General features: G+C 41.3%; 3 protein-coding genes across 3 annotated transcripts in view; all 3 read left to right on the top strand.

Moving 5' to 3' along the window:
• Positions 1 to 4,100: 4,100 nt before the first annotated feature.
• On the top strand, positions 4,101 to 6,472 carry LOC145403118 (uncharacterized). Its single transcript, XM_080274945.1, has 4 exons — positions 4,101 to 4,147; positions 5,322 to 5,370; positions 5,819 to 5,893; positions 6,143 to 6,472. Exons 1-4 carry the CDS (start codon positions 4,101 to 4,103, stop codon positions 6,470 to 6,472), a joined length of 501 nt encoding a protein of 166 aa, XP_080131071.1.
• Positions 6,473 to 17,684: 11,212 nt separating this feature from the next.
• LOC145403170 (uncharacterized) lies at positions 17,685 to 19,407 on the top strand. Its single transcript, XM_080274988.1, has 3 exons — positions 17,685 to 17,696; positions 18,713 to 18,799; positions 19,063 to 19,407. Exons 1-3 carry the CDS (start codon positions 17,685 to 17,687, stop codon positions 19,405 to 19,407), a joined length of 444 nt encoding a protein of 147 aa, XP_080131114.1.
• Positions 19,408 to 25,391: 5,984 nt separating this feature from the next.
• Positions 25,392 to 26,166, top strand: part of LOC145403169 (uncharacterized) — a 1,222-nt gene continuing 447 nt past the window's right edge. Inside the window, exons 1-2 of the mRNA XM_080274987.1 lie at positions 25,392 to 25,403; positions 25,799 to 25,873. Of these exons, the coding sequence (XP_080131113.1) occupies positions 25,392 to 25,403; positions 25,799 to 25,873 (87 nt within the window). The remainder of the gene's footprint in view (positions 25,404 to 25,798; positions 25,874 to 26,166) is intronic.

The raw sequence follows: 26,166 nt of genomic DNA, 5'->3' as shown, positions 1-26,166 counted from the left end.
GTCGTGTGAGATTTTTTTTTTTTTTTTTTTTTTTTTTATGAACCACGGAAGACCATTTTTATTTGCGACATGACACTTAAGGTGTACGCAAGTGGTGCGCATTTACCATCTTCTCCTTCTCCTTTGTCTTTCTTCTCCTCGTCCTTCTCTTTCATCTACTCTTTCTCTTTCTCCTCTTTCTCTTTCTCGTTCTCCTTCTCCTCTTCCTCTTCCCCTTCCTCCTCCTCCTCCTTTTTCCATGCTGCATGGTGGTTTTTCTCACTTATTCCTGGAGGTTTTGGAGGTGGGGGGAGCCTTCTTGCTTTACTATCCTTATCCTTCAGCATGTAGAGTTAGATCTTGTAGTCATAGTCTACTCTGTGACAAGCAGCCTCGAAAGGACCGTTGCTGTTTGCTTTCCTATGTATTCCTATGTATTTCTCCTCCTCCTCGTGCTCCTCTTCCTCCTCTTCCTCCTCCATGCGGTAAATGAGAGCACTTTTTTACCAACAGATAATAGTTAATGACATATTTCTTTTTTAGGATCGTTTAGTGTATTTATTCATCAAGGTTACTATTAAAAGGGTGACGTGTGAATTATTACTTTCTCTTTCAGGTGATGCAAACTGGTAGCTTCTAGATAAGTATTATAGAATGTAACTTTTCCTCTTCAGTCTTTCCTATGAAATTTCCATGTCAGTTTTTCCACGCTGCATGGTGGTTTTTCTCACTTCTTCCTGCAAGTTTTAACTGGAGGGTTTGGAGGCGGGGGGAGCCTTCTTGCTTTACTACCCTTCTCCTTACATGTAGAATTAGATATCGTAGTCATAGTCTACTCTGCAACAAACAGCCTCCAAAGGACCATAAGGTCTGTAGCTGTTTGCTTTCCTTTGTACCCCTTTGTACTCCTCCTCCTCCTCCTTCTCCTCCTCCTCCTCCTCCTCCTTTTTCTTCTTCTTGGAGAAAACCTTGACTTAAACTCAAAAGTTCATCTTGCAAATACTATCTTATTAATGTAAATGAGATGGCTCTAGCACAAGTACAATATACCTAGGATATTGGCAAAGAAGTACTAATATTCGAAGGGAACGAAATGTCTTTGTCTGAAACAGAAAAAAAAAAAAAAACACTCATACCAGCAATCCCACAATGTTCACCAGCACCTGGTATATTTCATCTACCTTAGTCCTTCGTCTTCCAAAATCCCAGGCAGTCGCACCCACTCCTCGTCGCTCATTCCACTCTTATATATTTGCCCCACATCAAGCTTCAAGAAACCTTATTACGGTTTCTTCAAAGGGTGTAATCGCTCTTCTCTACCCTACACCCTCATTAGCCCTTCCCAGCCATTCCTTTCAGCCCTTCCCATCCACATTTTTCTCTCCCATTCTTTCACTTACACCTTGAGAACCAAAATTCAACTTTCTCTTTACAACTTATACTTCCCCATCATAACCCACCATCCACACCCATCCAGGTCTATCCTCCCCATTGCCCTCTCATTCACACCCATTCAGGTCTATCCTCCCCACTGCCCTCCAACCACTCCATCAATGTCTGCTGTGATGTTGTGAATATCCGGAAAATTACAGCCATGACTGCCAACTGACCTAAAGCGTCCACATTAACAAGGTATCCACCAACGTGACCCATCTCCCATCCTCATCCTTACCTTTTCCTGCTCATTCATATCATCTCATGACATTCAAACCTCAACGATATGAATAGTTGCATCTTAAATACTACAGAAAAAGGCCGACTATCGACACACGCCTTGAAAAGCATGACGTGAGATTATCTGCCTTGGCCTGATCATCATCTCAACTAATCTCAGCCACTCCTCTCCATTCACATGATCTCTGTTCTTGTGGAAATTATAGCAACACTTCTTTTACCATCTGCCAACCTGCAATGCCCATATTTAAAATGTAGGCTATACTTTCACTGTCGCAGCCCATCAGACCATCCCAGTCCATCACGTTCACTGATCTACGTATACTGCGCCAGACCTGAATCATCGGGATCGACATTTCAGAAATCTTTACAGAGAGAGGGATGACTTTTTTCACATGCCTTCATGAGCATCACGTAAACTGATCTGTATTAACCTAACTGACAAGAATTTACCTGAAGGAACTGAAACTGATTCTAGTAGTCCTGAACTGATCCACCAGGATTTCATTACATGTCAAAATGAACTAGAGTATCAAGAAGAACCCCACGGTGATTGGATCTCGACTGATAACTTGCCCGGTTTGAGCTGATGATGTGAATGGACATAATTAAGGGTGTTGGCCGAGTGCTTAGAGAAGTAGTCTGCTCCCCAAAAAGACGCCAGTTCTATCCGCTGCTGGAACAGGGAACATTCTAATGAAATAAATCAGGTTAAAACAGACTTTGGAGATCCTTCATAAGAACCATTGACATATCACAAAAAGATCCGCTTTTGATATCACATCAGTCCTATATGGAACAGCTACAACAGGCGTATGGGCGGTAGGTATTGGTGCCCAAGTGATGATATGTGATGATATGTGAATGTGTATAACAAGCCAGACTGTGAGCTGCAGGAAGTATGCTACAGAATCTATGCCCTCAGTCGGACGCAGAAAATAAAAATCACTCAATTTTCCATATTCTTCTGATATGGGAAGAGGCACTGATTCCTCACAACGCATGGGAACACTGTAGAGGAAAAGCATTGGTTTATCTCTTTCGCTTTACGTGAGGTCATTAAGATACATCACTCACACTACCACAGTTGAGGGGAATTCGAGCTGCCAAAAGGTTAGAAACTCCATTATCTTTTTGACTGCTAAATGAAAAAAAAAAAAAAAAAAGTTAATTAAATCCATTATTGTCTTGACTGCTAAAAATTCAGGCGTTTAAAAAAGAATTCTGAATTTGACCAAAGTAAAATACCCAAGTACACCAATGGAAACAAAAGGGTTAATTACCTTGTGCTTAAATCTTTCCATTGATTATGAATTAATGTTGCTGCAAATTACTTTCACTGCTGGTCTCCATATGGCAACACAATTAAATTTCCCTCCTAGTTCTTTTACGAATCTTTTATGTACTATGTTCCCTCATCAACGAAGGTCACGATATTACTTTTTTTAGTTCGACAGTTTCGCACTCTTAAGTACTTAAAAAGATTATTATATGTCTTTTATTAATCAGTCTTTATATGACCACACGCTCTTTTTTAACCCCTAAGAAGACTTGTGATACTGAAAGGTCTAAATAAAGCTATCTCTTATTATTCCATTTCGAAAAAGTCTTCTTAAAATTGAGTGTAATCGTCTGGTGGTTGAATGATTAAAATAATACATCACAGCAATGAAGGGGTTAAAGATACAATCGGATGTATTATATAAAGTTAACAGAGACGGTTAGTAGGCACTCCAGTGTGCTATTTACAGTCGGGGACAGAGGTTCGCCTAATATCTCACCTCTTCTGCATCTCACTTCTGCTGGCTATTATTCCTAGGATGAGACAGGTTTGCCATGTCTCCCAGCTCATAGATGATACTCTTTGGCAGGATGTATCAAGGAGCGGAGGGATGTACAGTAGACGCAGTACAATACTGGGCGAAATTTTGTCGCTTACTACACGCGGTGGCCATGTTTTGTTTAGCTAGTTATGAATTATGTTGACCGGAAAGCACCAGAGGACAGTGCGCCACTGCACTCATGTGAAAGTAGTATGTGAATAACTCGTTACAGACTCATGGCTTATGTTAAAGAGATGAGTACTTGGGCTAATCGCCTCATGGCGCGTAGTCACATCTTTAATTTTCTTGTTGTGGCTTGTCACTCTGCGCCTCTCATGCTTCCTCTGATTGCTTGCTGGTGAGGAAAGCTGGACAGCGCACATCTCTGAAGTATATTTTCCTATAAGTGCTATTATCATTTCAGTGTTGTTAGCTGAATATAAATTACCAACAGAAAAAAAAAAAAGGAAAATTTTCTAGAAAAGTCAGGCAAATATCTGTTTCCCTTCAGCAACCTTTAGCCAGACTGCACGAGTGCTACCCACATTCCGTTGTAAACTGAATACCTAGATCGTCACTACCTGCACCATACATCAGCTGTCCGGTTGCATCAAGAGGAGCGGCATGACCAGAAGCACAGTCCAGCACCACACCCAGATCTGCCCCCAAGTGTGAGCATGTCGTTAACAAAAGCGGGAGGAAGAGCGATCATCATCTGATATTTTGTGCGGCAGTGTGCTCAAGAAGGATTTAGATAAATGGCATTGGAAATTATAATATAAAGATATCCAGTGCCAGAGATCCATTATATCGTGGACATGTTCCTGTTTTCGTCAGACCTGATCTTGATGGTCTTGTGTAATGGATAGACCATTACACAGTCGAGGATGACACCTGCTCTTACAGAAGTTTCAACTGGTAAAAAAATAATGATAAATAAAGATATACAGATTCATTTCACATTGGCGATATGATAAAAAGATCTTGTATTAACGTAGGTAAAATCAACAACTAAGTACCGGTACTGTCTACTACTGTTCTTCAGTCGTGGAGTTCACCTCAGTTATGTTCTCTTATTTACTGCTATGCCACTTACTTTTGCACTTTTTTTTACTTTTGTCGGCTATGGCCTTGTATTTGTAATAAGGGTTAAAAAAAAAAATTGAACACAGGCACATGTGTTACCTGAATATTACCCACGGTAAGGGGATATGTTAAAGGACACTTTAGTCTTGTACTAATATATGCTACTTATATTTTTCAGAGTCATTTCACGTACGACCCCTGAATGAAATTATCCTAATATAGGTAGACAGATTAATAATATATATATATATATATATATATATATATATATATATATATATATATATATATATATATATATATATAGTAGATAGATTGATTGACTGATTGACTGACTGATTGCTAGAGATATATAGACCTTCTGCATATCAACGGACTACTGCCTTCGTGAGTGGACTGGTTAGTCTACGCTCAGAATCAGGGGGAGAGGTGAGGGAGATATGGCTGGGTATGGGTAAGGGTGGGATGATCGCATCATTCTTCTCCTAAGAACTTATTAAACATTTGTTTATAATCTTGAAAAAACTGCACTCCTTTCAGTAGATATACGAGATGCAAAATATTGTACCGCACTCTTTGGTTAATTCGCAAAGTGCACAGTGACTGTGCTCACATCGCCTTGAACGATATTGGTATGCAGCACAAAAACACTGCTAATGGGAGCAAGGAGAATTTGAAGGAGAAAGAGGAGGGGGTGAGGAAATAGGGTGGAGGTGAGGGTGAGAGCAGGTCGGGTATATATTAGACCGCACACGGTAGCCTAGTCAGTCTCATCTGGACACAACTACACACAACAATGAACGCAAAGGTATAACGTGGTTGAGGGACCATTGATATGGATTTGTGTGATTATGCAGTTCACAATGGCAGTATATTCTGGAAATATGCTCTGGACTCGCCTTAGAGTATAGTAACATAGAATTATCTAAAAGCAAGTGATTACTGTGGAATAATATTACATGTTACATTTAGGAACAGATAGGGATGAGGTAAAAGAATATAGTATTATTATTATTCTATTCCAGTAAAAGATTTTCATTCTTTTTAATTTAGAAATTGATTTAGCTGTCATGTAATCAGTACAACTCTGGTATTCTATTAAAGTTTGTGTCAGGCGGCTTCATTTAGAATGGTATATATTACAGGAGAGTCACAGTTGATCAAATTCTTAACATAAATATAGAATTAACTAATGTCCATGCTATACTTCATTTCCTCCGGAAATCATATGTGATTCCTCCCTCCTTCATGCACAGATCCTCATCCTGCTGGGCCTGGCTGCCCTAGCTGCCGCTGACAGTGGAGAATTCCGCGGTTATGGTGACTCCGGGGTGAGCTTCATATTTAAAAGTTATATCAACTCGTTTTAATTAACATAAAAGACAAATTAACCTTCACGTGTTCATATGATATGACTAAAAGTTGTATTCATTCCAAGTCTTGTGATGTAACTAGCGTAGAATGAAGATATTAATCTTTCATGTTCTTTTACATCTCAGTCACTACAAGGAAAGGAAGAAGAACAACCATGATGAAAGTATTGTCCATGAAAGTCTAAAACGGATAATTTTCCTCAACAGTCCCACGAGTCCTTCGAGTCCAGCGAGGCCAAGTACGAGTTCAACTGGGCCGTGAGTGACGAATCTTCCGAGAACCACTACGGCCACCAGGAGGCCCGCGACGGTGACAACACCCAGGGGTCGTACTACGCGCTGCTTCCCGATGGTCGCCGCCAGACGGTGACCTACTACGTGGACGGTGACGATGGCTACATTGCTGACGTCAAGTACTCGGGTGAGGCCTCCTTCGACTCCGGATCCTACGAGTCATCCTCCTCCGAGTCATCCTTTGAGGCTCCCCGCTACGCCCCTCCCCAGCGCCGCTACTATGACTCCAACGAGTCCAAGTAAATGGACTGAATATTTTCAAGATCAAGGATTCCTAATGGACTAAGACCCAACATTACCGACCCGGCCCACTTCATTTCTCTGCCTACCAGGCATCCCTTTAGTCATTATTTATTGTCCATCTTCTTTCCTAATTTATTAAATGATAGTTGCAGCATGTGTCCTTTCCTTTTCTCCTGCCACTTAAGCTCAGATTTATGTTTTTTATTAATGTCATGCTTGTGAACATTTACTTTTGATGCGATATATTTATATATATCTGTTCATCTTCTCGAGATTAGTGCTTTACAGTGGAAAAATCCATGTCTAGTGGCGGCTAGCAAATTAAATCCCAGGTAACAACTAGGACTGTTCTTGGATCAGGCCAAGGCCATACAAAGACACACGATTTTCTAAATTGTATCATCCATGCTTCAGAGGCGTCTGTGTAGCTTTCAAATATAGAGTGACTTGTCGTCCACAAACTGTGATGCTGGAAAATGGGGAGAGGGTGATGTAATCTAGAATCATGACAAACAGGAGACTCGACCTCTATAACTTTGGCTGTGGTGTTTTTGTTTCTTAACCATAAGTTTTTGGTTTCTGAGACGGTTGCTGAGGGATAGGGGCAGTTATATCTCGAAAATCAATATGCTGAACCTCTGCCATAGGCTTAATATTATACATACACGCATACATACATAATATAAATATATATATATATATATATATATATATATATATATATATATATATATATATATATATATATATATATATATATATATATAAGAATCTTTCTGTATTCTATGGAAATCGAGGGCAATGGATACAAAACTAAACATCCCTTTAGTGACGTATTTAAATGTATACATTAGGGTTGCTAAGATTCCGCCCCTGGTGGCCAAGATTATATTAATTAGAAATAACCAAGTTACCATGGAAACACGACAGCCCATTATCGTAGATTTTTTTTTTTTTTTAACAACCATATCATTATTGGCTACAAGTTTCGGATATGTGAACGGATTGTGGAGTGGGCAGGGCGGGTGGGATGTGTGGGCAGGGTTGAGAGTTTGTCTAATCACTTGGAAAATATATTGCCAGTACCATTATGTTTTTCTACTATTTCTCCCGGTTTGAACAGGATCGGGTTGTAACAGCCTATCTTGGTGCGCCAAAGGGTAACAGCGGCGAAAAGGTTAAGGTCCACTGTTAGAGAAAGATAGACAGAAATTAGTTTCATAAGTATCCCTTGGTCTCTGTTGCTCATGTCTCATCGTGTTAAAATACTTCTGGCTCACAACAATTGGTATTATTAACAGGAAAGGTAGTTATAAGTTAGCAATTTCTGAAATACATTTGTAGTGTATAGATTCAGTATATTATGGTCATGCAGTTGTATTCTCATTCGACGTTACAAAATCTTAAATTTTAGTTTTATTACATACAACGAGAACACTAACCCAACCTCATCCCGTCCTCCATATGAAGAGTGTCGTCAAAATCATTGAACTGGTGTATGTACTGGACTAACATTATTGACAGGTAAAAAGTGCTATGATCGAGAAACTTATCTCTACACAAGCAGTTGAGGCTGTTTGGATTTTTATGTACGGGTCTTGATCCTGGGTTCCTTCTGACTCATGCTTAAGTGTCCATGTCTTATATAATGAGTACCGGTACTCTAACCTTATCATATCCCCATCCCTCTGAAAATGCCAAAAGTAATATCAGTGTCCTTTGTGCTTTACTTGCGTGAGAGATGCCATCCATTAATCCTTACGTTATGTTCCTTGTAGTCTGGTTCAGGTAGTATATGCATGATTTTCATACATGTAGCATACCAAAACGTGTAAACTTAAAATAACAGAAACTGGGTATTTACGCGCAAAAGTAATAAGGAACACAAAGACGTGGGCTAATTTCAGAGGTTCCAGTCAGATAAAAAAATGCGCCAAGAATTCCAGTGCGTCTACTTCAAAGCCAGGACACGTCCGTTAGTTTCCTCCTTGAAGCTCTATACTAAAAACATACAAAAGAGAATCATCTATGGGCAGAATAAATAAAAGAAACTCCCACCTTCTCTCAGGTTAGGAAAAATAGCCTAAAGACGAGAGTGAAGAGTAGGATACAAATGTTTGGCAATCTTTCTTTGCGACTGTATTTTACGAGCTTTTATGAATCAATGTTGTACTTGCTGCTATGAACTAGGAGTATGTGAGTACCGCAGACAGTGTTGAAATAGCTTGCAAATCACCAGACCTAACTGAGTAAACAACAAGAAATACTCGTACAGATGCTGCAGCAAGCAGTAAAAAAAAAAATGAAAAAATAAAAAATACATCTTTTCCACTCTCCAGTCATCCACATAAAACTCGATCCTTGATCATTTCTTAACATCCTGGTATATCTTTTTTTTTTTTCTCGTATCTGTCTTGAAAAATTTGTTGTCAGCTTCTCAGAGATTGGATTAGCTGAATCACGGCTTGCTTTATCTAAATACATGCAGTTGCTGACTCAGTACAGAGGGCTCTATTCGTCCCTGTGTGAGCAGCCCAGCTGTAATGTGTGTGCGAGAGGGGGTCGAGTGTTTGGCAAGCATTTTAAAAATGGGGAAGTCAGAGGTTTTACTCTCATCATCTCCATCTCTCACCAACTCCATTCTGTCTTTCTGTGTTGGCATCAAATATGCAGTTCAGTATTTCTCTCCAGAATCGCTGTCAATGGTTGTTACTATTCTCATCTCTGTACCCGTTCCCTTTTTTGACAAGCATTCCCCATCTGTCTAGCTACAAATTCTCACCTTTTCTGTCCAACTCTCCACTTAAATTGTTAACCAGTACTGCCAGCCTTTTATGCACACAGCTGGATGGCTCTGGTAATGTTTTCCTCGGTTTGTCTTTCGAATTACCAGTGATAAGTACTTTAGTCCTTTTGGCGTTACTAGCAAAACACTGTAAGTCTGTCTGAAAATACCACAGTTGGATTAGCCGCCTGCCCCACTACCAACATCACTATCACCCACCTACACATACACACCACCACCATTAACAACCACCCACCTACACATACACACCACCACCATTAACAACCACCCACCTACACAGACACACCACCACCATTAACAACCACCCACCTACACATACACACCACCACCATTAACAACCACCCACCTACACATACACACCACCACCATTAACAACCACCCACCTACACATACACACCACCACCATTAACAACCACCCACCTACACATACACACCACCACCATTAACAACCACCCACCTACACATACACACCACCACCATTAACAACCACCCACCTACACATACACACCACCACCATTAACAACCACCCACCTACACATACACACCACCACCATTAACAACCACCCACCTACACATACACACCACCACCATTAACAACCACCCACCTACACAGACACACCACCACCATTAACAACCACCCACCTACACAGACACACCACCACCATTAACAACCACCCACCTACACAGACACACCACCACCATTAACAACCACCCACCTACACATACACACCACCACCATTAACAACCACCCACCTACACATACACACCACCACCATTAACAACCACCCACCTACACATACACACCACCACCATTAACAACCACCCACCTACACATACACACCACCACCATTAACAACCACCCACCTACACATACACACCACCACCATTAACAACCACCCACCTACACATACACACCACCACCATTAACAACCACCCACCTACACATACACACCACCACCATTAACAACCACCCACCTACACATACACACCACCACCATTAACAACCACCCACCTACACAGACACACCACCACCATTAACAACCACCCACCTACACATACACACCACCACCATTAACAACCACCCACCTACACATACACACCACCACCATTAACAACCACCCACCTACACATACACACCACCACCATTAACAACCACCCACCTACACATACACACCACCACCATTAACAACCACCCACCTACACAGACACACCACCACCATTAACAACCACCCACCTACACAGACACACCACCACCATTAACAACCACCCACCTACACAGACACACCACCACCATTAACAACCACCCACCTACACAGACACACCACCACCATTAACAACCACCCACCTACACAGACACACCACCACCATTAACAACCACCCACCTACACATACACACCACCACCATTAACAACCACCCACCTACACACACACCACCACCATTAACAACCACCCACCTACACATACACACCACCACCATTAACAACCACCCACCTACACATACACACCACCACCATTAACAACCACCCACCTACACGCCCACACTGCCATCTCCATAGTCAACTCGAGAGCAAGTTTGTAGCACAGACTCTGCCCATTATGCCATTTAACACCAGCAAATTCCACAGTCACGTCTTTAAGGCCTTCTCACTCTCTTATCAACCTATAGGACGCACCGGTGCCTGTGACATCACATTCACAGACACCTCTCACTCTTTGATAAAACATAAACTCCAACAGCAGGATGGTTGGTTTAATAATTTTTCTATGCACAGAGGAACATAGGGAGGCACAACTCCTTTTACAGGACCGATAGATTTAGGCACCTTGAAATGAATGGTACAGGCCCTATTTGGTACAGGCCCTATTTTGTGTAATTTATTTTGAGGACAACTTTTGCCACGTTTGCTGTATTCTATTTTACTTTTATTATTATTATTTTGGCATAAAATAAATCAGGAAAATGGATGAACATCTCATACCAGTGAAGGAAATGACAAGAGTAACTAGGTAGAAAAGTAACATTCTGAAGTGATTGTTAAGTTGTAGGAATGAAAAAAAAAATGCAGGAACAAGAGATGAATAAAGCTCACGAAAAGGAAATCATTTGGAATGGGAGGAGATTCAGAGTTCTAAACCCATTACAACATTCCACAGAGGACGAAATAAAAACTTTTGTAGCTGGTGGAATGTGGTAATGGGAATCGAACTTTAAATCTCCTCCCATCTCATATGCTCCCTTGTTTCTTTGCTCTGTTCACATCTTGTTTCTGCACGTTTTCCATCCCTATATCTTAACCATTTCAGAATTTCTGGAAGCTAGCTACAAAATTCACATTACCTACAATATAATACGACTGGACGATCATTATTGCCACGATTACCGATACAGTAAACTTAAAATGCCTAGGTGAAATGGAGTAACACAAATCTCGAATGTTTTACATATTCTGGGAAGAGGTCTGGGTGCAAGTGAATGTTTTTAGACTGTAACACGCGTGCTGCAGCTAGTACGAAAAGAAACATCCTCGGTTGTTAATAAGTGTTCTGGAGCATAACATTCTCTTGTATGTCTTTTCGTTTTGGAGTTATGGATGTTGAAGAAAGAAAGATCGATATTTTTCTGACTCGCTTTCGCGACTCCCACGGAGGTAAGTGAAGCTTTGCTAAATTGCTAGTAGCTTTGCATTCAAATAGAGAAGGTCTTTTAGTTCATATGCTTTAAGTTGCGCTTCACCAGCGTTCTGGTGCACGGCCCATCATATCTCATGGAAGAGACGTATATCTGAACCTGTGCCATCGCTATATATTAACCACTACATCGATTACTTATATAATTTTACACGTACTTCCACCCCTTTACTACAAAGAGAGAGACATTACGTGTATTCTGTCTGTCTTTCATCACAAGCCCTCTAAATGACTGGTTATACTTAACAGAAATCTTGCATGGTAATTGCTTTGGAAAACGAAAGTAGCAGCGAACAATTGAATTTGTTGCCCTGTGACTACCGTACTCACGCCTTATGACCCCCAGATATGACTGACAAAAACTTTTAGTAGAAAGTAGCCAATATTTGCATGTAGGTTAATGGTCGCATAAAAATTATCAAAAAAAAATTGCGTTTTAATGGTTAAACATAAAGGTCACTGGTCGTGGTGAAAATCTGACAGGCATTCCTGCTTGTATGTTATGGCAGTTAGAAAGGCGAAATTTAGGAACGTTTCTTACTTATTCTGTAATTACTCTTATTTGTTAAGCTGTATTTTTCATTGGACATGTTCGTTTCTCTCTCTCTCATATATATATATATATATATATATATATATATATTTTATGTGTCCGACTCTGGGCAAAGGCTTCATGGCCTATACCTCGGGGGCAGTAGCCTATCCCAAGGCCCAGTAGTCCTCCTACACCTCCACATGTCACCACTTCGGCGCTAACACCCACCGTCCATATTGAATACATGCTAGGGCTGTCTCATACAGGACTGGTGTATTGGTATTAGCGGGGGTACTTTTATGACATGTCGGCGGGTCATCTGGTAGATCAGGAAAGTCTGCTTCCATGAAATTCAAATCCTTAAACTGTTCCCTGCCCCAGCCGGGATTCGAACCTGGGTCCATCGGGACTGCAGGCCGCCTCTCTACCAATTCAGCCACCGCCTCCCCCAATAATATATATATATATATATATATATATATATATATATATATATATATATATATATATATATATATATATATAAATGTGTGTGTGTGTGTGTGTGTGTGTGTGTGTGTGTGTGTGTGTGTGTGTGTGTGATACTGACCGCATTGCAGCATTAGAGACACATTTGGTTCACAGTTCTATGAACAGAAATAGTCAGTGATAAAGACACAGCCCATTGCTCCTCATGATATAATACACTATGACATACATGGCAACGACACTCAAGGGACACAATGACCCCTGATAATAGGCAGATGGATTGAGTCTAGTTCACTCAATTTTTTATCAAGAAACCAATACATGTTCTTTGTTACTACGGGAGCCACACAAGTACTGGATGATACGTTCCTCTTGACTGGCTGCGTTCCATATTGAGCAGGCCAGAAAGCAATAAAGCGATGATGCGGACGATCAGGCTGAGGTTCATACTCTTATTGTCATAGGATACTCTCAGCATTTCTAACGATTCACTTATCAGTTTTACGATTTTTCTCTATCTGATCCACATCCCACACAGATGAGGGTGCTTTACGGTAAGATGTTATTCAGCTTTAATGTATTCAACTTGTCAACTACCGAGACCGGAGGAGCATAAAAACACTACTGCCCTCTCCACCACAGGTCGGGGTGTGTGGATCCTGTATATGTTGCATCGTACTGCTTCATACTCTCTTGCATAGTATTTGTATCTTTTTAACCTGAAAAGTTTATAGCAGTAACATACATGGGATTTGGATATATGTAGCATTCAAAATCAATCACTGAGAAGGAGACGTTAAGAAAGTTACGCAGCTTCAGAAGTGTTACGATTAATACCTATCGAGTACTCTTGGGTTATTAAAGCAGACAAGAAGTTTTAACCAAGTCATACTCTTCCTCTTAAACACGACACAGAACAATCATACTAACATCCAGGTCTCCAAACGCAATGCTGACTGAACAGGGATATAGAGGAAGCAGCCTTTGTCCATCCAAGGATAATATGCATGATAAATGGCTTAGTGTCTGTGAAAGGTGAGGGATGAGGGCTGGTGGGGCGGGGCTGGGCAGGTAGTCAGCAAGGTCAATGCCATGATGGTCAGCACGGTGGCTCCTGGATTGCCACAGTTAAAGCAAAAACTAGTTCCACACCTCGCACGTGGACATGTGGTGAGGGAGAGAGTGAGAAGCGTATGTAGGCAGAAAAGAGGAGGAGGAAGAAGGCTTAAATTAGCATTGCCTGCAGGAGGGTCACTGAGGTAGAATGCCAGTTTTTATTTGCAAATTTCCCCCACACACGGTCACAACAGCTGATGTGAAACCCGGGTCCTTAAGGTGCAATAATGAATAAAAAGGAACGAGGGGAAACTTCGCCCAACAGTTTGATTGGCTAGAAAATTGAACCGGGGCAGGTAATGAACTGTAGATAGCTGGAGCATTGGTTAGGATAAAGAAAGGTGTGCACTTTCTTATTTAGCGTCATACGGAAAAAGACCACATTTGCAAAAACGCATAAGAGAAAGCTGTGTAACATTGCATGAAGATTAAGTTCAGTGAAACAACATGAGAACGATTGCGATATTTATGACAACCAAGCACACATAAAATTACAATGACTCACCTTTCACTTACTTTACTGAAGCCTCTACCATTCCTACTGTTCACATGCTCCCATTGCTGTTCTCTTCTGCATTCGCTGAGCCCATTTTCAACAGAGCTTCTTCACCTCTCCCTCAGTACAGTCAAGGAACTCAGTATCTCCTTATGGTCTGGTAAACTATCATGGAATATTCAACCTTCCGAAACCTGCATTAATCAAGTTAACTTCTGGATATTTAGAGCTGGCTTTCAATTAACTTCTGACAAAACTGAGATGAAATTAGACAATCAAGCAAGACCAGACTATTTTCTCAAACACTATGTCCTGTTATGTCCCACGGTGTCTTTTGGCCTTCATACAGCTCCTCTCCGTCATGGCCTAATTATTTCTTTGCCAATTATAAGCACTAAATTCATACTTTCTTTTCCTGACCTTCACTGTATGCATTCAGCTACTTCCTATAACACATTTATATATCCTGTTCCACCTTGCCACGCCCTTCCTCTCACAAAACAGCCTTCTTCTTCCTAGCTCACTTTCTCTCTTCCTACTGCTTCCTCTTTTATCTTACCACGCCCTTCCCCGCCCTACTGGCCCCTCCCTCCCCCACTTCATATACTTTCCCACCTTACCCACACCTCCTTCACCCTACCACACTCTCTCCCATCCTACCACATCCAATATCCCACCTCACCCTCTCCCATCCTACCACACATTCTCTCATGCTACCACATTATCCCACACCTCCCGCACCCTTCTGCCCCTCCCTCACCATACCAAGCCCTCTCTCACCCTACCACACCCTCCCTCACCCTACCACGCCATCGCCATATCTCAACCTACATAAACCCCCAGTTCTTACCTGACTCTCTTTAAACCCTTCAGGCCTGTGGTTTATGAAAAGACAGAGGTGGCACTTTACAAACGCTAATGTAAAGGAGAAACCCAAAGTATGACCCTCTGAGCTACACGACTATCAACCATTCCGTAGAGGAGTAATAGCTTAAAGTATAGGGTAATGTCATAGCGCTTAGAAGGAAGTACAATAGATTCAAGGCAAAGACAGTGAAACGGAAGACAGTGATAAGAGGCACTGATAAGGTGTGGGTTTGGCTATCTGACGGCTGAAGGCAAGAGTTGGAGTGTCAATGTCCATCCCACAAACTCACTGGCAGTCACTGTGAGGAAAGATCGATAGAGGAAGACCGTACTAGAGTTGACCGATTTCGTACATGAAGGAATGAAAACACTGGTTAATTGTTTCACCACATAGCTGAAGAGTGAGTAAATAGTTATGTGTTGCATGTCCGCCTTTAAGAATAATCATGGACAGTCCAGAGAACAATTTTTCAGGGTAACAGCGGTGCTGCAATACTATATCGAAGTGAGGAACGGAATGAAGTTAATTAGAAAAGCCGAGCAAATAAGCTACAATAATAATAATAATAATAATAATAATAATAATAATAATAAAATGCTGAGTGATCTTAGGCTATTAAAATGAGAGAAGTAAAACATGAAGGGGCGAATGAGGTTTCTGCACAATAATAATAATAATGATAATGATAATAATAATAATAATAATAAAAATAATATGCAGGTTGGAAGAAAGCACGCATTCGGTTCAACACCTCTGAGAAGTTTATTTTGCAAGGAGAGAATTTGAACCACCTGACCATGACGTGTTTTAGGGACAAATTCAGTCATCAGAGCATCATTTTCCAGGCGATTACCTCAGTCTGACCACAGCCTGCTCCTGTCATCGTTCCCTTGTGGATGTTCCTTCCCTGCAGTCAGATGTTTTTTCTTCCTTTATTCATGCTATTTCTAGACTGCTTTACTTGGTACTCTTTGGACTGGAGGGTATAGATGTAGCCTTTATGTGCCCAAGATTACCAGAGGTGTTTTCTAAAATAATTAAAATCCTTCTGAAACGGCAAGAAAATAACTGAAAACTGGTCATAGGACTGAAGGGGTTAACACTAAAACCTTAAAACCATCTCCAAATAACCACATTGAAACAGGAGAAACGGCGTTGTTGCAGTGGGGGTCAATACAATGGAGGCTGACTAAAAATAACTGAAAACTTCCTTTGGCTAAGATTAACACCCATGATTTCCCACTTCATACCAAAGCATTTTCGCTCACCCTCTCTCATCGCCGACTTCTGAAAGGACACAGTTAAGATGGTGAAGCGTATGCTGGAGTTTTATGGGCCCCTTGTACGCATTCCATTACAAGTTGGTACATCAGTAAAGAATGGAAGGCGTTGGTCAACATTGCCGTATAGATTATGGTTTGATTGCGTCTATAGGAGTGACCTTGACCAGACTCCAACGCGCGTATCGCCACACCCAGGCCTGCCACTGATATACGCCTCACATCGGGAAAAAATAGACCTTATTCTAATTTTGTCGCAAGAGAAGACCGACCATCTTACAAAAAATGGAAGGGAGAAAGTGTCGTGATGCAAACTTCTACGATCGTATATGTTGCCTCACTTATCTTTCTATTGCCAGACGCCCTGATCCCGTAAGGAGTGGCCACAAACAAATCGCCTCCAAGTGGCCCTGTCCCCAGACATTTCACCGCCCTGCTCTCAGCTCACACACCCCTCTCTAATATACCTCTCCACTTCATCCCTCCATCTTATCCTTGGCCTCCCCCTCCCTCTCCCTCCCTCCACCTCACTCACATACACTCTCCCTCTTAGTCTCTCGCTCTTCATCCTCTCCACTTATGATAGATATGAGACTGAACTAAACTGACCATTGCTAAAAATATCATTAATTCAATAGGTCTTCAAGATTGTTAAATTTGGACTTTGAAATGATCATCAGTGAAGTATAATTACCTGAACATATACGAGTAAATAAGCTACACCCTTTATCAATCCGTCCTTTGTTATTTATCCTAAAACACACACACACACACACACACACACACACACACACACACACACACACACACACACACTCACACACGAGGTCAATCGAGGCGAGAGGAGAAAAAGGAGGAAGTGAGGAAATGGGTTGGAGGTGAGGCCGGTGTGGGTATATATTGGGCGTCAGACGGTGGCCGAGTCAGTTACGTCTCGAACTAACCACACTCCACAATGAACACTAAGGTACTGCATTTTTGAGTTTTGGAGGAAGAGTCGATGCAGAGACAACTAAATTTAAAAGATCTAACGAAAGATTTCACAAGCATTTTTTATCTCTTTATGTATTCATTCATTTATTTTTTTATTATTATTATTATTTTTTTTTTTTGCTGATTACCCCGTTTTCCACATCTTCCCTTACACTACATGGCCGGTATTTCCATAACTAAAAGAACACCTACTAAGAATATAACAATAGCTTAGCCCTAGGATAAAATAGGAACAATAATATTGGCTTATACAACAGAATGGAGATTGAATCTTATTTTAGTTAATATGATTATGGCCCTGGTGTAGGAAAGATGAAAGAATTTTCCGGATAATCCCTGCGTGTGAAAAAAAAATGGCTATATTGCAAGGAGCGGGAGTTGAGAGCTGGGAGCCACACTTCTTTGCATTGGTGTAAATAATTATGTTACAGCCCCACAGCCCAGAACTATTGTCGGAAGCAAACTGACTATGAAAATACAAGGAGGAAATTGTTCTTTAAGCTTCCATAATCATTTCATGCATGTAGCCTAAATGACACATCAGGTTTCCCCACCTTTTGTTAGTAAGGGAGTGTTGGTGACAGTGCTGATGGAGATAATATTTCCCCCGTCCATTACCCACAGAAAAAATAGACTTATTCAACTTGCCATACTTTAACTTAGGCGGGGAACCCTTGGTAGGGGCTTCTGTTACTACAGCCTTTCATATCTGACCATAAAACCAATGAAAAATGTAATTATAAGTTTCTTTTGTAAGTGTACACAGTAACTGTAAGCTTCAGTAACCTAGGGTAAAAGAAGGTACCAAGCCTATTGTATGTAGTTATGCTGCAGTAAAAATAAGGAATCCTTTATTTTTCATCGCTTAAAACCCAAAACCTTATCTGCCCACATTACTCAGCGCAACCATAATAATCTACTGGTTCAAACATTAGTTTCTACAAACATGTTGTCGTAATGCGAGTAACACTGTCTTTTCCCCGTTCGTAGATCCTCATCCTGCTGGGCCTGGCTGCCCTGGTTGCTGGCGAGAGCGCAGAGTTCCGTGGCTATGGCGACTCCGGGGTGAGTACGGAAGTGTGTGGTTTATCAATATTAGCCTTGAAATCTGATCAGTATCATTAGTGTAATCGTATACAAATAAAGTGATACTATGTTGTTTATATAGTTTGTGGTCTATGATAAAGAAATTTGAAACAAGAAAAATTGAATGTGCATTTGTATGTTTTCAAGTAAATCGCTGACATTACCTTCATCCGCCAAGAAACCGTTGCCGAATCATAGACTCTGGCAGTTTTCACTTCACGAATGTCATATTTCCGTGGTTTTCCCCCCAACAGTCCCACGAGTCCTTCGAGTCCAGCGAGGCCAAGTACGAGTTCAACTGGGCAGTGAGTGACGAATCTTCCGAGAACCACTACGGCCACCAGGAGGCCCGCGACGGTGACAACACCCAGGGGTCGTACTACGTGCTGCTTCCCGACGGTCGCCGCCAGACGGTGACCTACTACGTGGACGGTGACGATGGCTACATTGCTGACGTCAAGTACTCGGGTGAGGCCTCCTTTGACTCCGGATCCTACGAGTCATCCTCCTACGAGTCATCCTCCTCCGAGTCATCCTTTGAGGCTCCCCGCTACGCCCCTCCCCAGCGCCGCTACTATGACTCCAACGAGTCCAAGTAAATAGCTCAACCTTTCCAAGATATGGGATTCCTAATGGACCAAGACCTAGCATCAACGACCTGGCCCATCTGCCTACCAGGGTTTCCTTTTATACTTATTTATTGTCTGGCCTCCTTCTTAATTTATTGAATATATCTGCACCATATGAATTCTTATATTCCTATGATCCTTTTAATTTCATTTTATATGTAGCTTCTATGGTGGTGTAATATAAATCCAGTCCCCTTCTTGACGCAGTGTATGACATGTGAGAGGAATCATTTAAAAAGTAAATGAAAAACATGTCATGAGATGTAGTTGGAGCATACTGAGGGTAATGCTAGACAGGAAAAGTGAAATGTCTCATGTAAGTGGTCAGTGAATTTAGCATTTGCATATTAGGCCCAACATTGCGCCTCAGAATGAAAAGAAAAATGATAAAAATTATGTTCAAAGGGGGTTCAGTATATCAAACCTGTATATCAACATTACATTACCCCAAAGTGAGATCCATGAACCAGCATAGGTCCTGAATAACAAATGTCAGAAGAGGGAAAATTATTTTGAGATGTAGTGTCTAACCACTTCAGTTTGATGACAGCCGTTCAATTGTACTCTTGATACTACTGAACGAGTCTGAACTGATATGCCTGAACTTCAGTGGATGTGAATGTTCTGAAATGGCCTACACAAACATAAATGGATGGGCCTAGACCTCATGTTGTGCCTGACTGGGTGTGAAGAATGAAAACAGACTTAAATGAACAGCATGGCAATAAGTGGACCCGAACTGACCTGAAAGAGCCTGAATGGACATAACTGATCTGCATAATTCAGACTGGAACAAAATGACCCTAACTGGATCTGAAATGATTCAAATGACACAAATGGACCAAAATTAACCGGACTGAACTAGAATGAAAGTACACAACCTGACTGAGACAAGTGACCTTAATTTAGCTACTATCGACCTAAGTTTACATAAGTGGATCTGCATGGCCCTGAATGACACCATCCTGACATGAATGAACATAAATGAAAGCTATTGTTGCTGTTGTTGCTTAATCTCGGTCTGTTTAGTAGAGCTGTCCCTTAAGCAAATATTTTCGTAGGACTGTTCCTCTGATACAACACAATACATACACCGTGTTGGGATCAGGCGCCCCCTTGTTGTAGACTGTGCCTACCAGGATCGGACAAGGATCCATACTACAACGAGATGCAGGGAAAATTGAAGATATTTAGCTCCCGGGTGGACGTTGCAGCTGCTCCATCTAGGCTATACAGTGCCACCACGTGTAGGATCTTCTTCACTGCCAGGAACAGCTGTGAATGACTTGGATGGATGTTACTAGGCTGAATGAACCTCGTTTGACATTAATGAACCTAACTGGATCTAAAATACCCTAACTTGAGCTGAAATGATCTGAATACTATTTAGTGGATGAGATAGGCCTGACCGGACCTGAAATAAGAACGAAGAACATCGATGGGCTTCAAAAAATCTTAATCGACCTAAGTGATATTGAATAACCCTGAAATGAAGTTACTAACCCGCTTGAATGGACTGAATGTGAAGAACCTGAATTAAGAGATCTCACTGGACCAGACTGGAGCTAACGACCTTTAACTGACGTGACTTAACCAAAACTAACCTTCCCAAACCTGACTTGAGAAAATGGACCTTGACTGCTTTAATTAGATCTGAAGATGGCTGATTGCTCGTGAATATAAACACTAAATGTTAAGGTACTGTATCTGGAGTGGCCAAAATTGTCCACTGGTGTAATGGATGAACTAGTTCCTATTACCGTCATGAGGGGAAAGTACTGTATAGCCATTATCTACTGTGGACGTTTCTGATGTTTATCCCAGCTTAAGATTATACCTGCAGGCAGTTATGCAGGTAACATTTTAGCCGGCACTAGGCTTCACGGTGGCCGAACCAGTGGCGCAACCATGGGGCGGGTCTCTCCCCCCCCCCCCACCCACTGGTCAAAGCCCTTGGCCCCACCGTCCCACTGGCCGCTCCATTTGATTTTTTAATTATTTAACGTGTGGACATTGTGCAGTGGTGCCCCTCCCATAAGAACAGTGTTTGGCCCCACCATGGCCCCCCATTTTGTGAAAATCCGACCACGCCAATGTGCCAAACGCTACTGCTACTGTTCTTTCTTTCCTAAAATCTTAATTATCCTAAAAAAAAAAGGCATGTAGGACTTAAAATCAAATTAGGTAAATAATATAACAGAAGTATACAACACTTCTCTCAGTAACATCAGTTTATACATTATCTGATTGATGCGCCTTTAGAATTATATAATATTGGTATAGACTTGACATAAGTTCGTTTACACGAGTCTTTCCTGTTTGCTACATTTGGATTCTTACAGCTGCTAAGATATATTTGAGAATGAGAGTCTTGTCACATAGTCAGTGTTGGAATCCTATATAGAAGTTTGTGTGTGTGTGTAATTCACCGGGTCGGTCAGGATCACTTGGTGGTCGTGATTGTCAGCTTTTACCCTCCCGGAAGAGAGCTGAGAGCTCATATAGTCCGATCTAAGGGCAAGGCTGTGACCTTCACACACGCACACACCCGTCCCCTTGCTCAAAGGGGACAGTAACCACCCACTTCGTCAGTGAAACTTTTCGCAACCTGAGCGAGGCGCGAACTCCCGTCCACCAGTTGGCAAGCGGGAACGTTACCACTGCACTGTGTGTGTGTGTGTGTGTGTGTGTGTGTGTGTGTGTGTGTGTGTGTGTTCAGAGCAGTCGAAACTGGAAGAAGGCTTTCAAAGATACGTGGCAGGATGGTTGCAACTGGGTCACAGATGAGCGGGTTTCAATTTCATGTTGTCTAAAATTTTCTCCAGGCGTGTTTTGACCCGTGATTGTTCCCATTGTTTGCAGGAGGTAAACAGTTGCTCCTGCGTCGAATATTAAGCGTTGAATTTTAGAGCAAAGTGAAGTGGCTCTCATTTTAGCAAGTGCCGAGCGACTTGAAAGGGCCGCGAAACAATTATATGGCACTAAATATGAAAACTGTCAGGTGAACCCATTATGTTTTCAGTCTTAAGAACGAGGTATAAATGAACACTCTAATAGTATTGCTCGGATACGGATATCCATGCAACTGACCTACTCCTTTTATATTGAGAATTTTGACTGGTCGCCGCCGGATCATTTACAACACTAAAGAGGAGAGTCTCAACAAATTCGTCTATACCTTCTTCATATACTTAAAGATTAGCATAAATTCTATTTCGGAGGCGATTCAGAGTACAATAGTTGAGCCTTAACAGGTTTAAAGTCAGTATTGCAACTAAAACACTATATCATGCAGTCAAATCCACCGAAAACACTTTACACTTTTAACCACGTTGTCGACAAGACGATCCAAGCTAGGAAACAAGACAGTTGTTAAACGCGTGTGGACATCTTATTCAACAAATCAGACAATAGAAAATCTGGGAGGGAGATACCAAATGCCAACACTCCTTACACGTCTCTCCTTTCCGACTCATAAATGTCGGTAAATACAATCATCCCCAGTCAAAGAAGAAAGAAGACAATTTCTTAACAAAATATCACTTCACAAAAGAATGCAGTCACAAAAAACAGAAAACAAATCACACACACACACACACACACACACACACACACACACACACACACACATAACTCCCAACGACAGCTTTCCTTTTAAGTTTTACACATGATTCAAAATTTTCAAAAACTTCCATTGGAGCAAGAAGTGACAAATTTAATAGAACTGAAATATATAAGTTTCCTAGACTTAAGATAAGATCCTCGACGTTTATATCGACCATCAATCCAGTATCCAAGCCAAATAACAACCCAGTAGTTCATCATCATCAACACAAGTAGCTCAGCCCTGCATGCCACACAAAATATAATGATGAATCTATTTCCCTTAAAATATTACCTTTCACATTCCTTTATCGTAATCTAAACATGGATTTCAGACCAAATTCTGAACCACCAGACTCTTGAAAAAACAATTGAATTTGGAAGGGCTCGAAATACATCTTCCACTAAGAACCAAACTGTCGGGAGTACATGTAAATAAAGCACTGGACTGAATACAAAGTCAAGTTCTGATCATCAAAGTCAGCACAAACATGCAAGAGAATGACAAAAAATGGCAACCTACTTCCTTTAAGGTCAACAAACATAAATACATAACCGAAACCAAAGATCCATGTTCATATTACTCCCCGACGGTGTTCCACAATCTTCAGTCCCATCACTCACATTCTAACCTTTTCCTTCGTGACCTAACAACTCTTTCATACCCCACAACAGGCTTTTCCTATGCTGATGCTTTGGCAATAGCTACACAACAAGTCAGCATACCAGTATTTAACATTACTTACATTCCTTACAACACCAACTTTGAGATAAAAGAATGATTATCTCAGCCAACAAAACCACGTGTCATTACTTTCACTTGAGTCACCCATAAATCTGAACCATACCCCGGCGTCCCTATTTGACTAATTACTCTTTCTAGGAAGATTTAGTAAAATTCTTAGACTTACTCTGAGTTTCCACCTGCCATTTTTCTCGATATACAAACGACATTCATGCGAAAATCTCATAAACTTGATTCCATGAAAAGACTCACACTTCCCACCTTCGGACAGCAAAGAGTATCAGTGAAATCAGTTGACAGTCTCTTGATACAGATAACAATACAATAAGCCAGTCCAACGTGGCACACCATCAAAACAACCACAGACAAAAATGCGCTAAAGACAAAAGAAAACAAAGCCTGATGAAAAAGAACAGAGCGCACAGTCGAGAACCCTGGAAAACCATCCCGTTTAAGTTGAACATGAGACGAGGCCTGGGTTCATTCTGGATGGAAGCTCACACTAATGGTCTAGGGACACAGACGCACGAAAACCTGTTGTGAACCCAGTGATGTCCCATAACCAATCATGTTATAACTCTCTCTCTCTCTCTCTCTCTCTCTCTCTCTCTCTCTCTCTCTCTCTCTCTCTCTCTCTCATGATGATCACGAGCAAATTCATGGTTTCATTGTCCTTAATGATACTATCTTCTTTACCCTCCATATAAAGACACTGAGCACTTGAAAACGAAATACAGCTCAGATATTACCCTACAAAAATGAAGCACAATGCACCCTAACACTTGCATTCTCCGATCAGTGTTGATTCACAGGTGCAGTTATGGCTGAAAAAAAGATACTTTACATCAGTGCCGAAACTCTTTTTACTATTGAATTTGAGAGAGAGAGAGAGAGAGAGAGAGAGAGAGAGAGAGAGAGAGAGAGAGAGAGAGAGAGAGAAAGAGAGAGAGAGAGAGAGAGACTCATTCACCTGCATAATTAGTATCTCATTCTAACAACAAAGACATTTCTTTAACATAACCACCAAGTAAACTTTAAGGGAGTGCACAGGTGAAGCGACCAGATTCCTTATGTTCACAGGATTCACTGCCAGATAAGACTAAGGACAAATATACAAAAATCAGTATGACCACCTTGTGCTAGCGACTGACAGCATCCATGATACTGGTAATCACTGGTTAACATTGACATTAGGCTCAAATACATAGAAATTCTAGCAAAAACTAACCTACTTTTATCATCTCGCTAAAAAAAAAAAAAAAAAAAAAATGACGTGCTATAGATGTTGTTATGATTTGGGAAAAGAAAAATATAAAAGGATTTCTTAGTTAAACTACATCTCGCTCGCCCGCGCCCGCACCCACGCACACACACACACACACACACACACACACACACACACACACACACACACACATACACACACGCACGCACGCACGCACGCACGCACACATGCACACACACACATAAGGTCACTCCAGGCGAGTGAGAAGAAAAATGAGGAAGTGAGGAAACACAGTAGGTTGAAGGTGAGGCCGGTGTGAGTATATATTGGGCGTCAGACGGTGACCGTGTCAGTTACGTCCTGAACTAACTACACTCAACAATGAACGCTAAGGTACAGGTCGACTGCGTTCTAGTGACAGTACTGCCGTGCAGAAAACCAAATTTATAATGTGCAGAGTTGCTGCTATGATAGCGTATCAAATACGTTTTCCACGGAAACAGTGGTAGACAAAAAGCTAGGCCTACTTTGTGCCTAAGCAGAGTGACTGTGGAGTACATTATTATATTGGTTGACGATATTGGAGTGAATTTTTTATGGCATATTGAGGGATCTTATGAAAGATACATAAAGTATGTTTAGGGAATTTCAAATAACCATAGTGTTACTTTCCACAAACTGGTGTTCAAATTTCCACCAAACGTAGAATACACCACCTCACTAGCCACTTGATCACTAGCACCAACTCTTGCCATAAAACGAATAACTGTTCTTTCCTCTGCCACCAGATCCTTATCATGCTCGGCCTGGCTGCTCTGGCCGCTGCCGATAGTGGAGAGTTCCGTGGCTACGGAGACTCTGGGGTGTGTATTTAAATTATTTTTTGTCAGTTTAAAACCATCTTGAATTATGATCAGTACCAGTACTCTTTGGGTACTGATCATGTACCAGTACAAACAGTCATATACGCCTGTGACATTCTGCAACAAAGGAATATACAGCAGAAAACAAACTTTAAAGTACAAATATGTGTGTGCTTTCACACCAGATAATATTATTATGATATTACCTTCATCAGGCCTGAATTACCGTTGTTGATTTATATTTTTGTGCAGTTCTACTTCATGAAAATCATGTTTACATGGTGGTTTCTCCA

This window comes from Coenobita brevimanus, chromosome 60 (genome assembly GCF_032717465.1).
Source record: "Coenobita brevimanus isolate Jiangsu-jjx chromosome 60, ASM3271746v2, whole genome shotgun sequence".
Lineage (NCBI taxonomy): Eukaryota > Metazoa > Arthropoda > Malacostraca > Decapoda > Coenobitidae > Coenobita > Coenobita brevimanus.
This window is presented reverse-complemented; position numbering and strand designations above follow the sequence as displayed.